At 32.2% G+C, this 18057-nt stretch overlaps 2 protein-coding genes and 1 long non-coding RNA gene across 3 annotated transcripts in view; 2 read left to right on the top strand and 1 right to left on the bottom strand.

Annotated features, from left to right (window-relative positions):
* LOC120618063 (NKG2-A/NKG2-B type II integral membrane protein-like) overlaps window positions 1–18057 on the top strand; it is a 98981-nt gene that overhangs the window by 31773 nt on the left and 49151 nt on the right. The gene's annotated exons all lie outside the window — the stretch shown is intronic.
* Window positions 3871–5536, bottom strand: LOC120618072 (uncharacterized). Its single transcript, XR_005657133.1, has 3 exons — window positions 5482–5536; window positions 4471–4542; window positions 3871–3996 (listed from the first exon to the last, which is right to left on the bottom strand). It is a non-coding gene; the product is annotated as an uncharacterized LOC120618072 (long non-coding RNA).
* LOC120618070 (NKG2-A/NKG2-B type II integral membrane protein-like) lies at window positions 10482–16912 on the top strand. Its single transcript, XM_039881926.1, has 6 exons — window positions 10482–10806; window positions 11322–11417; window positions 11931–11984; window positions 12505–12656; window positions 16337–16437; window positions 16685–16912. Exons 1-6 carry the CDS (start codon window positions 10737–10739, stop codon window positions 16803–16805), a joined length of 594 nt encoding a protein of 197 aa, XP_039737860.1. The 5' UTR covers window positions 10482–10736; the 3' UTR covers window positions 16806–16912.

Genomic DNA, 18057 nt, shown 5'->3' with positions numbered 1-18057 from the left:
CGCTATTAGTCCTGTGACTCAGTAACTATAACAGTTCTGGCTTAGTTTGCTCTTCTGTAATATATGATAGAAATAGTGTCTTATTCATGGATTACCCGAGGAACATTTCAAAAGCCCTTGCAAAAGCACTTCCTGCCACATACGTATTAACGACATCTCAGTTATTTTTACTTAAAACTTTTATGCTTCCATTCCATTGCCTGTGACATGATGATGATAATGATAGCTACCAATAAGAGCTGCTCTGACAAATACATGATATAATGCCCAAAGAGCCTTAAAACAAAGCCTAATGATATTAAGTTCTTACAATATACGATGTTTTCATATTTTCCTTCCAAATATTTAATAATGTCAAATTTCTCAGATCTGTGCTCTTAAACTTTCTTCTTTCACCTATTAAATCATTAATGTTTGAATAAATTTGTTTTATCCAGACATCAAAATTACAATCTGACTTAACCAATTTAATCGTATGTATCAAAGATATTTTCATTCAAAAAGACTTTGACAAATTCAATGCATCTCATGTATGGACAATAAATGAGAGTAATTTTTTTAACTAGGAATGCTTTTCCCTTATTAGAATCAAGTTGCAATGACTTTTTTTTCTTATTGGATAAGAAGTCCAGCCTCTTCCCCCAATGTATTATTTTGCACATATCTATGAGCTATTTTTGGGGAGGTGGGGTGTGGGAGGAAGGGCGAGGGGGTAATTGAAGAAATTTTAAATGAAATTGTCGAGTTTGGTCAAGATAACCCTTAAAAGCTCTGAGATTTGAGAACAAAGGAAAGCTTTATAATTTCTCAAAGAATGAAGAGACTAAAATGCCCTTTTTCTTTTAAAGTTGGAGTGCCTCATTCATACATGTGTATCTCTTACCATTGAGAATGGAGAAAAATACATAACACAGAAGCTACTTAATATGTTATGATGAGGAATACCTATTTTTATCTCCCAAACTATTTTCTATATATCTCGATACATGCATTAAAAACATGCTTAAAGTTTTAAATGTGTACATAAGAAGCCATGGAAATTACTTGTTAGAGCGAGCTTAGGACATACCGCCCAAAAAAGAAGAAACTCCACCAGATATCAACATAAGGGACAATATCAGGGAGATGCTAAACATGGGTGAATTTAGAATTGAAAGAGTCACAGAGATGTCAGGAACCTATGGGTCAAAATGATAGTTTTCTACAGTTCTAACATTCGAGAGTATAGATTAGGTGTGAAACATAATGGACTTGTAAGTCTGGTCTACAGAATTAAATAGTACTAACTTCAGTACTAATTTTAGGGGAAGATGGTGCCCTTATATATTTATAGTATTTGGAGCAGAGCAGAATATATGTTCTTTGCAGGAGTCAGTTTCAAAGGCAACGTAGGAAGGACTGTCCAAATGTGTTTTCCATATTTATTAATTAGAAAAATTTGTTTACCAGTAATTAATGAGTATAAAGTTATGGATAAAATGAGCCATCATATTTAATAATGTTGTTCTTCCCTACATTTTATTAGGCTCCTTTCTTAATTTCAACCATTGTGTGTTTCTGGTTTCTCCTAAGGCAATATATAAAAATTTAGCTTTCCTCCCTGAAAATCTCTGAACTGGATAAGAAACATACATTCACTAAATAAATCCATGATTTTCTGTATTTTCCTTTTCTATTTTCTCTTCAGTTCCAAATATTATTTGTTGATGGAATCCAAGATTCCCTCTCAGAGATACTGGAATGAAATTCGATAACGATGTAATTACTAGAAGAATAAAATGCATAAGTACATACAAAGAATAAAATCCTAGCAACAGAGAGGCACCTCAAAATTTAATAAACACTATAGAGATCATGAAGTTCCCAAAAGTATAACAATTAAAGAACACTGTCACATAAGTAAAGAGACATTTAAATCCAGAGGAATTTGGACTTGTGCTTCTGGTATGATTAAGTGAACTCCTACTGGATTATCTCATGATAACAGTTATGAACTCTGGACAAAATACATATACACACATATATACACACACAGCCTACTCTGGTGATGGGAGGGAGGCAAAGAGTATGGGAATATTACTTCAGACTTTGAGGAACAAAATTCACAAAGTGAGTTACCACTTCTAGTCTGAAGGCATTTAGTCTGGCTAAAATGCTAATACAAACCTTCATTTCTTTCCTATCTAAAAAAACAGAAGGTAGAGTTTAAGACAAGCTAAGCCACTGCAAAATGATGGTGAAATCCCAAAAGAAAAGAGCCAAAGAGTAGGAATAATAAACTCTGTCAGAATTTGTAGCAGACACCAAAATAGTCTTTATGTGGGAAAGAAATTACAGAACTGGGATTTGAGCTGTCAACCAAGAGAGTCTGTAGTGCCAGTCCAGCTTGATGAATTGCCTCCTAAAAAAACAATCAATACTATTCAGATAATCATAATTGAATCCATACATCAGAATGGATCTAATATTTAAAGTAACTTATATAAAGACCCAGAAAAATGTGACTTCTCAAGAGAAACGATAACTTATCCATATCTTCCTGATATTGTCTTTTTACAGCTTTTAATATGTCTAGCCCTTGTTGGTATTATACATATATATTATATATACATGTTATGTATATATAATATATATACATATATATGTTATATATATAATATATGTATATACACATATATTATATATACATATATATTATATATATGTGGATATATAATATATATATATAAAATACCAAAAGATATATATATCTTTTTCTAAAATGTTTATACACAGACTAATATTTTTTCTTCACTATTGTTTTATACCCCCAATATTTTATTTATTCCACTTGCCTATGAAGTGTAATCAGGCTAGCTGAATTTGCAACAGTTAAATTCACTTCAATGGCTGTGGTCTGTTGATGTTTCAGATGAGGGGATTATGAGCTTCACCCTGTTGATGTCGAGTTGGACACTTCTGAGATGAAATACTAAGAGGCAATTCATGATTTTCTGTAGCTCTTTTCTCTCTGACACAGGCGCCAGCAGTGTTTCAGACAGAGGCTACACTGTAAAAATTTTGTCCAAAAGAGACGATGACATTGGGTAAGAAAGAGATATAAAGCAAGAGTACGAAATAAATCTCTCTCGCTGCAGAAACAAACTTTTGTTGACGTAAGCCTCTGATACTTTGGGATTACTTGTCCTTGTAGGGTAACCTAGTCTATTTGAGTGATACAATGGTTTAAATGCTCCATTTGTCTTTTATTTCCTTTTGATTCTTGGCCAAGACAACCGTGTTTCCCCAATTGTCTTTCTCAATAACTTTCCATGTAGTAATTTGTACTTTACAATAGAGTCTCCAATATGTATTTGTGTAATATACACTTTTTATAAATATAAATATATATGTATTTATACATATAACATAGGTATAAAATTTCACGAAGATCCCTATATGGTTTTTATAAAAAAAGACATAGCTATGCTGGTGGAACGTTTTAACAGTGGTAACTTTTGGCTATTTGAATATAAAAATAAAAGTGAATCAACAGATACTTTTTCCATTTAAAAATATTATTTCTTTATTGGATCAAGTTGAACATATTTAGTGTATATAGTTGCTTCACTGCTCGTGTCATCTCTCCTGAAGCCATAGGAAAAAATTTTACAAATTACCAATTTCTACCAGAAATCAATATAAAATGAATACAGAAAAAAAAATATTTTGTAAAATTATGGTAAACAAATACAATGGGATTCATAGGAAATTAATTTTATCATAAAGGAAATGATAAACATTAATTAAAAATTAAATTATAACTGAAGTCAGTTAAATGACAAATATAGCAAATCAAACAGAAAGAAGAAATTTAAGATCGGCTTGAAGGTAACATATAATTAAAGTAGTCAGATGAATGCTTAGAACCATCTTCAGAGCAAGAAATTAAATAACTCCAGAAAACTCTTCAATTTGGGGCAGTGATGATCTAGGCTATGTGGCCTCTTTTTGAACCTGGAAAATATTAAAAGCAATACAGTTTGCCTTGTAATTATGGCTTTGAGAGAAAGGCACTTTGGAATGTGTATTCTGACATAGACATGGCAAATTTTATGCTAAGTGTGGCATAGAAGGTAGGGTCTCACCAGTTATGACCATTTGGTTGTAGAGTTATGAAAATCCCAGAAAGCAGAATACAAGATATTCACATACTTTGATCAACTACATGGTTACCCCCACAATTTCAGTGTTCCCAGAGATAAGCTTCTTTTTATGTTATCTTATATTATAATAAGTTAATAGAACTGCTACTTCGTGATCGAAAAACATTGTTCAAACTTAAAGTTGCAATTATCAGCATAAATAGACCAACAAGAATCACCAAACTTTTGAGGAGAAAGTCACCAAACCAAATGGTTAGGAGATTAAATCTAAACAGGAAATTAATTGACCAGAGACAAGATTTCCAAATAAAAGTAATCAGATTACCTGGATCATTCTTGGGAAAATAGTGGCTTTTGTATATGGAGCTAATTTCTTGTTCATCTCAACAGGTACACTCTAATATAAAAGAACAACAACAAGCAGCATCACTGTAGTCGAAGTTTGTCAGAACTGCTGTACCCTTCAGAGGTATTCGCCTTCAAACACAAATAGAGACATAAGAAGCAAAGTGTGGGGAATGGGGACTCTTCTTGAAACCATCAGGTGGACAGATTTCTTTGGATGATGAGAAAAAATATGAATGTGTAACTATTAATGTAAAATATAATTATGAATGTAAAGTAAAATAGGAAACTTCTGGAGATGCTCTCCACCAGGGCCACTTAGGGTTTGGAATTCAAGGTCCAATATTTCAAATCGTGCACCAACGTAATAAAGACAGAAAATGATGGTGTTCTTGAATTTTGTTTATAAAGTAAAAATATCTCAATTTACTAAAATGGTAAGAGATAGAAATGGACACAGCAATAAAAGAAGTCAGTTCTGTGGTTCAGGTATTGTGGAGGTGCCAGAAAATTTGAAAAAGTCACAAATGGGAATTTTAGAAATGGGAACAAAATCATTTCAATTAAAAAAAAAAACCAGTGGAGTCTTTCAATAACAAACCAGAAACATCTAGAAAGTGAAGTAAGTGGATTGAAAGAGCATTAGAAGAAAAGAGAAAACAAAGTAGAAACTATAGAAGATACTAAGAGCAAAGGATAAAATTTCGTCAAAGACAAGATGTGGAAAAGGAGAATACGTGATGTGAGAAGAGACCACAGCTGATTGTATTCGCGATTAATAATGCATGAGATACTCAGGTTCAGGAGTATAATTCATCACTCTCAGGAAAAAAATACATCTAATTAACACCTGGTTTCATCACTGTAATACTATTTCTTATTCTCCTCCTTCTATCTCCTTTAAAATCGATCACAAGATGGATTTCTGCCCTAATAGCCCATTGAAACTAAACTCTATATTTGGAAATCCTATAATAAATTCTCATCTTACTTGAATTAGCAGCAACCTTAGACAAGGTGGATCACTCGTTCATCTTGGAAACCGGTTCTTCACTTGGCACCAGGGCAATACTTTTACTGGTTTTATCCCTATGTCATTGCTACTCCTTTCAGTCTTGTTTGCTGGTTTCACCTCTTCCCCTTTACTTCTTCTCATCTGCGTGTCACAGGGCTCAGTGCTTGGACTTCCCCTTTTTTATATCCACATGTATTTCCTGCGTGATATTATCAGTCCCTTAGTTTTAAGCCCAAATTTTATGTTTTCCAGGCCAAACTGCACCATTAACTCAGGACTTAGACATCTGAGATCCCATTCCACAGCTCTATTTGTATGTTTAATAAAAAGATTCATATTAACATGTTCATCCAAAAACAGAACCCTGATTTCTCTATCCCACATCTCCTTCAAGTATATTCTTTTTCAACTTAACTAATAGAAACACGACATTTCCAGTGTTTCAAGGCAAAAATCATTTTTGACCCTTGACTTTCTTCTTCCCTCTCCAGCCACATATTATATTAGAGTCCTGTTAACAGTAACTTCAAAATATGCCAGAATCCAATCATTACTCATCATTTCCACTGTTTACCCTGGTCCAAGCCACCATCATGTCGAGCCTGAATTATTTTGAGTGTCTCTATTTTTGACCTCACTCTGTATATTGCTTCAGCAGTCAAAATGACACCATTAAAATATAGTCAGAGCCAGTTCCTCATCTTTTCAAACCCACAAGTGTCTCTCCACGCTCCCAGTGAAGATGCTAAAGCCTTTCAAAGTCTGGATGATCTGAGCCTGTTACCTCTTTCATCTTATCCTATAACAAGGTGTTTCTAGCACTTGATTCTCCCCCAATCTCAACCCACTAAGGTACCTTTGTAGATGCGTTTTCTTAGTCCGTGCCCATGAAAGTTCACAAGCACAAATATATGACACTTTTCTCTTTGTCCTTGTGTATATCTGTTCTTTCTACATACATAGGCTATTTTCAATATATTCAGGGATTAATTTTCATTCCCTTGTTGAGGATATACCCTACTCTTAAAGTATATGCACCAACGAGGTTCCCTTCACTCAGACATGCTTCTGCAGGAGGAAATTTCACTACCTGTCAGCTCAATTAGAAATGCTCTTCTCTGTTTTTACGCATTGCTAGTTTTCACACCAACTTCATGTTTTTGTCCAAATATTATATTCCCGATGAATTCCAATTCAATGCCAGTTCCCTTCCACAGATGGGGCTTTGTCTCATATTTACTGATTCTGACAGTTTAGGAACAGAATGAGAGGCAGATGAGAGAAAAAATAACTAGGAAAAGAATGATGAAATGCATGACGAGTAAACATGATACCTAGACTAGATAACTTTGTTTTCAGTAATTATTCCCAGATAATTTATTTTAGTCTTTTGCACAGCTAAGCCTATTGGTTAAGTGTAAAAAAAGCAGTCCTATTATTGTTTCTTTCCTCAGTGCTGTAATGGAAATAATATTTTTGATGGCATAATCACATTTTTGCATATTAATAGTTAAGGAAATTAAAAAACAAAGCTATGAAAATCAAACTTATACCTTTAAATGATTCAGGCTTTTTTTTTCACAAAATATGAAAACTTCTGCTAACCTTTTTTCCTCATATGAAGCATATAATTCACTTAGGCAAAGTTACTTGCATTGGCCTTTCTATTCTTTTGTGTTAATGAACTGCATGTTTTTAAGACCCCATACTTTCATCCCATCATTTTCTTACCTTGATTATACTTCTCAGAATATAACAGGTAATAAGTGATGACCTTGTTCATAGTGCTTTCAAATGTTGCACTTAAAGAGTGGGATTAAACCATATTATTGAACTTTCTTTTAGAACTTCTTATATTCGGCATGTATATCTCAACTGAAAATTTTCAATGCGTGCTTTATTTTGTTACCTTTTTCTCCTTTAGGTGAGAACATTTAGATTGTATCTCACAGTAAATTTCAATTGTATTATACAAAGCAATTCAGTATAGTCACCATGCAATAAATTAGATCTTCAGGCCTTATTGAGCTTATAACTGGAAGTTTGGTCCCTTTTACCAACCTCTCCCTATTTTCTCCACCCCGTAGCTCCTGGAGACTACTTTTCTACTGTCTCTATGAATTTGATTTTTTCTAATTCCGTGTATAAATGATACCATACATTACTTGTCTTTTCTGTATAACTTATTTAACTAAGCAAAATACCTTACAGTTTTATCCTTGTCACAAATGACAGAAATTTCTGTTTCTCTTGTCTGAGTAATAATCTATTGTGTGTGTGTGGATAGTATTTTCTTTATCCATTCATCCATTGAAAAAACTTCAGTTGCTTCCATATCTTAGTTAATGCGAATCTTGCTGCAATGAACATGAAAATACAGATATCTCTTTGAGATAATCATGTTATTTTTTAGATATATACCCAGAAGTGGAGTTGATAGATCATATGCTACTTCTAATTTTATTTCTTTAGGAATGATAAACGTCCCCCTTTTTTTGATACACGAGAAGTCGGATGAAAAGAATTCTAATTCACACTAGGTAATTTAGATTTCATGTTTTTTTTTCTTTTGATATTAGTGTGTCATTTCATGTGTGCTTTAAGTCTACTTTTTCTGCCCTCTTTATTTTTGGTAAGTGAAATTTTAAAAAATCACCTCTGTTTCCTCCTATATCGTGAGACTTGGGCTTTTGTCATTAATAAAAAGTATTTCTATTAAAATACAGATAACTAGTTATGGAGGATGAATTAATGAATGAAATAATGAATAGAATTTAATATTTCAATCTCTTTGTGATATAGTTCAATGTTATTCTAAAGTTTTATCTTTCACAGAGACATTGATTTTTATCAAGGGAAGTATAAATCAGTTATATCTAATAGTAAAATTGAATGCAGTGATTTTTAGTATGAGGCCAGAGAAATTAGGAAGGTAAATTTGATTGTTGTGACAGTGATAATAAAATTGAAAGTATAGTAATTCTTCAACATATTAGTGATCAATATCATTAAATATCTACTGTTAATGAAATTATGATTTTTAGAATTTTTTCCTTGTGATAGAAATGACATAATGAGAGGAATAGAAGTATGTAGTGCCATGATTGAGTAATCATGACTAAGAGTAGAACTTAAACATGTAATATACTCTTAACAAGGCCTGGGTTTTCAGTGCTTGTGATGAAAATGGAAGCAATTTAACAGCATGATGGTCAAGATTTTTGTCCCCACGAATCATTTAGAATATGAAAACAATTTCTCAGAACAGTTGCCAATGGACAAAGTAAAGGAGCTCAAAGTCTCCTATATTCTGGAGTTGTGCGACGAGGTAAGCTGCCTTCAAAATAGCTCAAGTACAGAATTTCCTGTTCAAACTTTATGTGACACATTAATGAGAAATCTACTTTTTTCATTTTGCTTCACACTGAGTCTTCACATGCAGGCTGTGAAGACCACGGAAATTATAGGAGTAACCTGGTCTTCCGCTAAAGGATGCACATCTTTCTGGCCTACAGAGGTATGTGTCTCTGCTCTCCTGTCTGTCTACTGGCCCAATTCATTTAATGGTAAATTATAAATTCTAGATGTGACACAATTGAAGTATAGTTAATATGCAATCAAATCAAAGAAACATTGGTATCCTTATTTGTACAATTCAGGGTAAAAACAAGAATGAAATATAAAATATGTTTGAGAATATCTTAAAATATTCGAACTTTAGCCTGAAATATTCAAGCGCATTCACACATGCATAATTGGGTTTGTAAGTCAATATAACTTAACGTGAAACCCCATAAGCGGCACGACCAGGAAGAGTTATTTATGGATTTTGAAATGAATAAATATAATTATATGATTAATTACATATATAATGTTTTATATTTGAAAAATGATTCTTAAAATGCAGTCATTGAATCGTGAAGGTCTAACATAGTTTCTCATACATGTACTTTGATTAAATAAAAGCAGTTTGACTTGGAATAAAAATCACGATGACATATTCTCTATAAAATGCTTATTTAAAATTACTTATTAACAATCAAAAGACTTTTTAGAAACTGAACAAAACATTGTAGAAAAAGATACAACACTGACAACAGACTCCTGTCTGAAGAATTATGTTATAGTAATTGATGTGAATCAGAAATAGTAACATAGCAATTGTATTAAAATAATAATTAAGCTAAGTAACATATTATTGAGTGTTTATAAATGCCTGGTTGAGTATTAAGTGTTCTACATGCACTGTAATTTACATATTTTTATTCCACTTTAGACTAGTAAACTAGGTTGCTAGACTAAATAATTTTTAAAATTGTAAATTTCAAAGCCAGAATTTATTCTAGAACTGCAGAACCAACCCGCTAATTTATTAAATAATTTATCTGTTTTATTAGATTTGCTTACACAACTTATACTACCCTCACTGACTTTGGCAACCTTCAGGAAGTTTGTACCAACAGTGTTTCTCCATTAATGATACATGTTTATTTTTCATCTTACGGTTTCATATCTTAACCATTATAAGGTACAAATTACTGGTATCAGATAAATATTTTAAAAAATCATTTTATTTTGCGTTTTTTTAACTTCAGTGTGTATCTAACACTTTTCAACGTATAAAATATTTCTTTAAAATTTTAATAACTTCTCAGAACTCCACAGTTGTTCAAAATAAAACATCATTTAACACTCATCTGTCTTTTTAATATGTAAATGTGATTGAATAAAAGTAATTTAATGCAGATAATTACTATATATGTTAATGCTACTATTTGCTCACCTAGAACACTTTAACAATTAGTGGATATGAAAGTTTTCATAAAAATTGGTGCCTCCTTATTTTTTTATGCAGTGTTTTCATTTTCATACAGTTATTCTAAAAGTGTTAAAATGTTTCAGTGGAATTTGACATTAAATTAATAAAGATATTATTTACTTCTTTCCTAATTTATTAGTTTTCATTGCTTCAACCAATAATATCATGTCATACATAAAATATCATTTTAAGAACTATTATTCTGTCATGAAACACTTATTTAAAGTTCTATGTAAATTAGAACCTGACTTTCCATTGGTCACCTGCAAAATCAGTGCTGTTCCTTCTCACACTCCACCCACGTTGACTCCACCCACATATCCTAGGGATCTTGTCAGTGTTCACACTCTTTATTAATGTCTTCAGCACAGTTATCATAGAGCACTGTCACTGGCATTACTGAGCTGAAGTGATGAATATTCAACGAGAAAACGACTCAGACTCGAATCTGGCTAAGGTGTCAAGGAGAGAGCAAATGAAAGGTAAGGGCACTAAAAACTTCATTTCACTAACAGAACAGCAAATATCTATCCAATATGGATTTAAATCTTCAAAATGCTTTTCAAGATTTGACAATGAGAATGACAAGAATGACCATTGTAAAGTTAACACATTGAAGGGACACACAATATAACTGTTCTAGGATGTGCAGCTGGGATGCAATGATGTGGGAAAAGAATAGTGAATAAGCTCACATATATTTTATTTGTGAGGATCAGAGTTGAAAGCTGGAATACAGTACTCGAATATGCAATCTTAGGACTGATTTTATTCAGGCATTGTTATAAGGTGTAATTTTTGATCAACAACTCATGAAGCATTATATGTCCTGAAAATTCAATGATATATTCTGAGAGGAAGGTTACAATGGTAATCTGTGTTTGGTGTCCAAGTTTATATATATGATTCGCTGTGCGTGTGGGTTCTCTATGTGTAAACTGTATAAGCAATTGTCCCCATCTGTCCTTTCTCAGTGTTCCCATTTCTCTCCTTGCAGCTTTGCCATCACCTCCAGAGAAGCTCATTGCTGGCATCCTGGGAGTTTTCTGCCTTGTCTTGTACGTTGTAGTAAGAATGATGCATTTTATTCCTCGTAAGTAATTTTTTGAAAGATTTTATGGATACTTTTCACTTCAATAATCGTCGGTGCCTCTAATCACTTCTTTATATGATGAATAGAACTCTAATTTTAATGTATGCTTTTAAACTAATTGTGAAATGTTTTTCTGAAATCGTCCAAGGTTTAAATGTCAGAATGACTGCAGAAAGTATTTTATGAATACGTGTACAGATATACATACATATTCTGATTTCATAGATCAAAGAAATACTTAGGAGATGAAAGTATTGAGAAATACTGATTATTTGTTAAGATTGATTAAATCAAATATTGTAAAAGATAGTGTAGTTTTTTCTTGCAGCTTTTGAAATGTTTTTTCCTCTTTATTATTTCATTAATTTTTCTTGGTAAAATCAACTTTATTCCAGATTATTCTCATCTTAAACGATACATCAAATTTCAAAGTCAAAGTCAAAATGTATTATAATCTATCTAGATTATTTAAAATATCATGTTATAAGAATTACTTCTGGTTTCTTTTTTTAGCTTCCCTAATACTAGAGCAGAATCATTCCTCCTTGGTAACAAGAATCCAGAAAGGTACAGAATGGTTTTCAAACTTCTGATATTAGTAGTTTTTACTTCGCCTCTAATCAGGATAGATTAAAATAGTAATAGTTTTTTTGGAAAAGAAATTATAATATTGGGTAATAGATATTAATAAATAATAATTATAAGAGAATGTTCCTTCTTATGCAACAATATAAAGAAATATTCATTTTAAATCATCATTCCCATTGTTGCCATTTGGCTGGAATTTCCTGTTGCTATACTATGAGACAAATAACTTTACTCTTCTAAAAAAGTAGTTTTGTTCATTACAATCAGGACATGTGTTAGAGTGGATATTGTTGCTTGCATGTTTTCTTGTTAAGGGCACATATATTAGGGGCTGAGATGCTGACTCTTCTCTGTGAGTGTGTGTGACTATGTTTTGTTTCATATGTAGCAATCAGTGAAGGTGCATAGATACATTATGCACATGTATGTTTATACTTAGGCAAATGTAAATTAACTTTTACTTTTTAAAATTCAAATTGCTTTTTGATAATTTCTTCAGCTTACCATTGTGGTCGTTGTCCAAAGGAATGGTTTACGTATTCCAACAATTGCTATTACTTTAGTACCAAAAGGAAAACATGGACTGAGAGTCTGACGGCCTGTGCTTCTAAGAACTCTAAGCTGCTTTATATAGATAATGAAGAGGAAATGGTAAGATTCTAAATGTTTCCAACATTTTATTAAAAGATTTTTTTTGTCTATTGTATATTGTAGAATATATTCATTTTTTTGTAAATAACTGTAGTTTATCTTAAAGTCTGTTAATATACCATTGTTTGACACTGTAATCTTTCATTTCTATTTTATGCCATTAATGAACATATGATAATTTCCAGTTATTAGATTTCATAGACAATCATGTTTCCATAATTGCATTTCTCGCTAATAAATTTTGCTGTTTATTTTTACAATATATCAAAAAATCTAATCGTATCAACTTTGTACAGATTGATTACAAACTGGAAAGACCCATGTAATTATAAATCAGATCATGAAACAGAAGTTTCCAGTTTGCAGTAGCCCTTCTCCTGTGTATCTTCTCAGAAGATCTCCCTCCTTACAAACCATTATTCTGATTTTCAACATTAAAATTATCTTGGCTTCATTTTGAACTTTATATACAGAGGATCATTCAGTACGCATTTTATGTGTGTCTTCTTTTATTTCCATATGACATTTTTGCAATTATTCTACACTATTGCATTTATCTGTACTTTGTTAATTTTCAGTGCTATAATTATATATACATGACATTTTTAATCTATCCTACTCAGAATATAGTTGTTTTATTAATGTGTGGGTATTATTAATAATTATTTTATATAAATCCTTATGTACATTTTCTCCAATTCTGTATTAATAATTTATATATTATATATAAATGCCATGTAGAAAATATATGTAATATAAATGTTATATTTATAATAACATAATAATAATACATAAGTATAATTATAATGTCCCAATCCTATATATAGAATTATAATATATTGTTCTGTATGTGACAAATAAAATTGCAGCATCATAAATATATGTATATGACCAATTTATTTAATTATCACTACTTTTTTTTGGTTTACTGTGTAAATACATATTTTGCCATATAGTCTTTTGATCTAAACAGCAAGACTTTTAATGTTATAATTTCTTATCATTGCAAAAAAGTGTTATTATGACATAAATAGGCATTTTCTTGATTACTATTAGATTGAACACATCTTTTTGGCTAGTAATCACTATGACATTCTCTTCTGCGAGAAAGAGAAGTGCTTGTTTATGTCTTTTGCCCATTTCTCCTATATGCTGTCATTTTTCTTCATAGTAGTTCTTTTTATCTTTCAAATATGAGTTCTTTATTAAATTTATCATATATAAATTGCTTTTTTGACTCCATGACTCCATTTTCACTCTCTTCTTGGAGATTTTTAATGACCAGAATTTATTAAATGTTAGCATAGTCCAACTTATTTTGGGTGTTAGTGATCATTCGGACTTCTTTCAGAAATCAGTCCAAGTTCATGAAGATAATCTCCTACATTACTCTCTAGGTTATATCTTTTTTCTTTATTTATTAATATTTACATTTAAGTCTATATTCCATTGAGATTTAATTTTTGGGGGGCTCTGTATTTGTGACTCTGTGCAGTAGAAGTAAAATTGATACTTTTCTACACATTATGTAATCGATGGGTCATAATTTATCGTGAGGATTATTTTTTTCATGAGTAAGTATATTTACATATATAATTCTACATATATATACTCTCATCCTCTCATCTGTTTAATATAGAGATAATATCTTTTATATATCTTTATAAGATGTAAATATATATAATGTATTCTCATCTTATATTAAGGGACATATTCCAAGACCCCAGCAGATGCTTCAAATCACAGATAGTACTGAACTTCATATACATGATGATTTTTCTTATACATACATACCTATGATAAAGTTTAATTTATAAGTTAGTCACAGTAAGAGCTTAACAGGAATAACTATTAATAAAATAGCTACTAATAAAATTAATAACTACTAATAAAATTACACAATATATTGTCATGAAAGTTATATAAATGTGGTTTCTCTCTCATCTCTATCTCAAAACATCTTAGTGTACTATACCTATCCAGTTTGAGGTGCGGTAGCAAAACTAACACACATTTTTTTTCCTTCACAATTTTACAGATAGAGGGTTATTTCTTACTGTAGATTTTAGCCAACTCTGCATAAGATCTTTTTTCTTTTCCTTATTAAATCGAGGTTTTTCATCTTTTCCCTTAAAAGAAACACTTCACAGTTACTTTGGCATATCAAATTGCCAGAATCATTAGCCTTGAGCTTTGATTCCCTTATTAGTATAATAAGGCTTACTTGAATTCAAGCTCTGAGATACTGCAGCACTGGATCTGATAACCAAGTGACTAAGTACTAAGTGACTAACACTAATAGGTGGGAGCATGTACAGTGTTTTTTTTGGACCAAAGGATGATTCAGATCCTGTGCAGAAAGGAGTTGGACAGTGTGAGATTTCACCATGCTACTCAGAACTTCACCCAATTAAAATTTATGAACTTTCTCATTTTGGCATTTCCTATTTAATACTTTCAGATCTGGGTTGACTGTGGGTATCTGAAACAGGGGAAATGAAACCAAGGATAAAAAGGGACTACTGTATATAAATCACAGTCTACATAGCCTGCAGGAGTTTGAGTAAAATGGAGAAACCTTACCTCCCTTATGTCCCATTACTGTGTCCATTCATAATATAATAGTCTTAAATGTTTTAACTACATATATTGAGAATCACATGGGAGAATGTTATAATTTACTTCAATTTATAATTTTGCCTTGACTATTAAACAATTTTGAATACAGAAGAGAAGAAAACTTATAAATCTGATATATTTTTACTCTTTCTCTGTCTTCTTTTCCTTCTTGATAACCCAAGAGTTCCTCGTTTGGCATCTGTTTTCTGTTTAGATAATTCCTTTTAGTTATTCTATTAAAGATGGCCTGGTGGTGACACCTTTTTTCGGTTTTTCATCTGAGAATGTCTTGATTTCCCATTCATTCTTGAGTGGTATTTTGCTGGACTTTTTAATGGTTTTTGGTTGGAATAAGGCAGTTAGTGTCAAAGTTTTCTGACATTTTATTCTGTTTCGTTCAAGGTTTTTTGACTGGAGAGAAAAGACTTTTCTTGGGACTTTTGTCTGTCCCCATTGGTGTTTGTGTTTTGCTGGCCTCTCTGGCTCTCTGGTGTTTGTGGTCTGGGATATATGAAATAAAAAGTAATTCCAGGGAACTTACCACCCCACCATTCCATTCCTCATGTTCCAAGTTCTTACAACCTTGGACTGCAAAAAGCACCTTTTTCTCACTTACTACCTAGCAAATTGATCACTTTGAGGTGAAAAAGTAGTGGACAATTTACCACCCCATCCCCACTGTGAATCAAGTCTGCCCCTGTAGCAACAACACCAATGATTTTTGTAGCTTCCCTGAACTGTAAAGCTATCATTCTTCCTAACACTGAGGGCGACATAGGAGGAGCTGGCAAGAAGACTTCATATTTGCTCCATTCTCACCTGAATATCTAAAACCTTTTTCAATGATAAATATTCCACAGTTTTCAGAGCTCTGGAATTGTTATTGATGTCAATTTGTCCTCTTTCTGATACTAATAGATTTTCCAAATGTGTCCAATGTGTAACAAATTTAATAATTTAAAAGGCTATAAATTAGAAAGAATTAAGTTTATTCGTTTTTACAGATTCAAATTAGTATAGAAGCTTTTACATGACTTCTCATAAAATTTTCTTCTTTATAGAATTTTTTGAACAGTTTTAATGTATTTTCATGGATTGGACTGTCCCAGAAAAACAATAATTCGTGGATGTGGTCAAATGACTCAACTTTCTCTTCCAAACGGTAAGTTTCCTGAAAACTCTAATATTTTACACCTCGAAAAAAATTAATCTTGGAAACAAGCCGCAATATATAACAATTATATAAAGACAATTATTTGTTTCATAGAAAAGTTATATGAGAAAGATTCAAATTTAGATATGTAACTGTCTAAATATTTGTCTAACTTTGGGCTAAATAAATTGTTTATTCTTCAAAATATTAAGATATATGTTATCAAATTCTTGACATGAGATTTTCTGTTTTTCAGGTTCTCAGTAACTTCAGAGCTGGACAGGAATTGTACATATGTGTATTTTGATGAGCACAAGTTTATTTCTGAATCCTGTTTCAAATTACACACATATGTTTGTAAGCACCAGACACTTTAGCTTACCTAAATTTGGTATGATGGTAATCTCACCATTTATGAAGAACATATTTTTAGCTTCTTAAAAATACATGCAATGATTTTTCTCGGATTGCGTTTAAGACATTATTTTGAGACCAATTTTAGTTTCACAACAAATTTAAGAGGACAGTGTCAAGATTTCCATGTCTCCAGCCCCCACATGCAGAGCCTCTCCCTTTGTCAGCATCGTTCACCAGAGTGGTACATTTGTCCTGAGCATAAATCTACAATGATGCATTGTAATTACCTAAAATCTATAGTTTATCTAATGCTTCACCCTTGATGTTGTAGAATTATTTCTAATTCTATATTAATTTTAAAAATAGATATATGGGTACTTACATTACATTTTTAAGCTTTCGTTATTAATGAAAATAAATCATGTATAAATTATAAAGTATAATACAAAGAATTGTTATTTCTAAGTCTACAACAACATGGATAATTTCACTCATATTTTCAAATTAATTGAATTGTTTTAGGCCTTGAACATTGAAAATGAGGATTCAACAACCCAGTGTAGCTAGGTGCATAAGGCAGATAGAGTCAGGAGACAAAAACCAGGGGACCACTGACTTAAAGACTTAACCATTAGTCGGCAGTAACCTACAAAGAAGGGATAAAAGAAAATGATAAGGAATACTGTATGGTTAAAGAAGAGTAGCAGAAGGTGAACTCATTTGGGAGGAAGGCCTTTTTCTTAAGGATGGGTTATAGACTGTATATCATGCAGTGTGGCTGCAGATGACTTTATGGTGGATATGTTCACTGGATTTCCCTGGCGTAGAGCAGTCCCACAGTCTGCAGGCTGAAATAGGTGAGGATGGATCTCAGGCTGTGACTGGCAAGCAGAAAGAACTCCCTGCCACCGTGACAGAAGGCAGAGGCTGGAGGAGGGGGAACTAGGACTGACACTGGCCACAGAAACTTTCTGGAGGGTAAATGCCACAGGACTTCCTGTGTGTGCAGAGCTGGCAACCACACCACAGTAGCCAAAGGAAAGAAAACACCATGAAACCAGAAACAAGAGCCTGTTCTCTGGCAGTGTCTCTCCAGTGCCTTTTCCTAACAAAACTTAACATCATGTGAGCTGACAAGGTAGAAAAGGGTGTAGGATCTACCTCTATTGTCTCAGAAAAGACAATATAGGACAGATTTGAAGCTGAAAGTAATTTTTAATGACTTGTTAATTGAAACTCAAGGTTACTATGCCACAATTACAAGGTTGTTAT

The sequence above is a fragment of the Pteropus medius genome, unplaced genomic scaffold, assembly GCF_902729225.1.
Source record: "Pteropus medius unplaced genomic scaffold, Ma_sr-lr_union100, whole genome shotgun sequence".
Lineage (NCBI taxonomy): Eukaryota > Metazoa > Chordata > Mammalia > Chiroptera > Pteropodidae > Pteropus > Pteropus medius.
The sequence above is the reverse complement of the archived record's forward strand: the minus strand, read 5'-3'. Positions and strand labels throughout refer to the sequence as shown.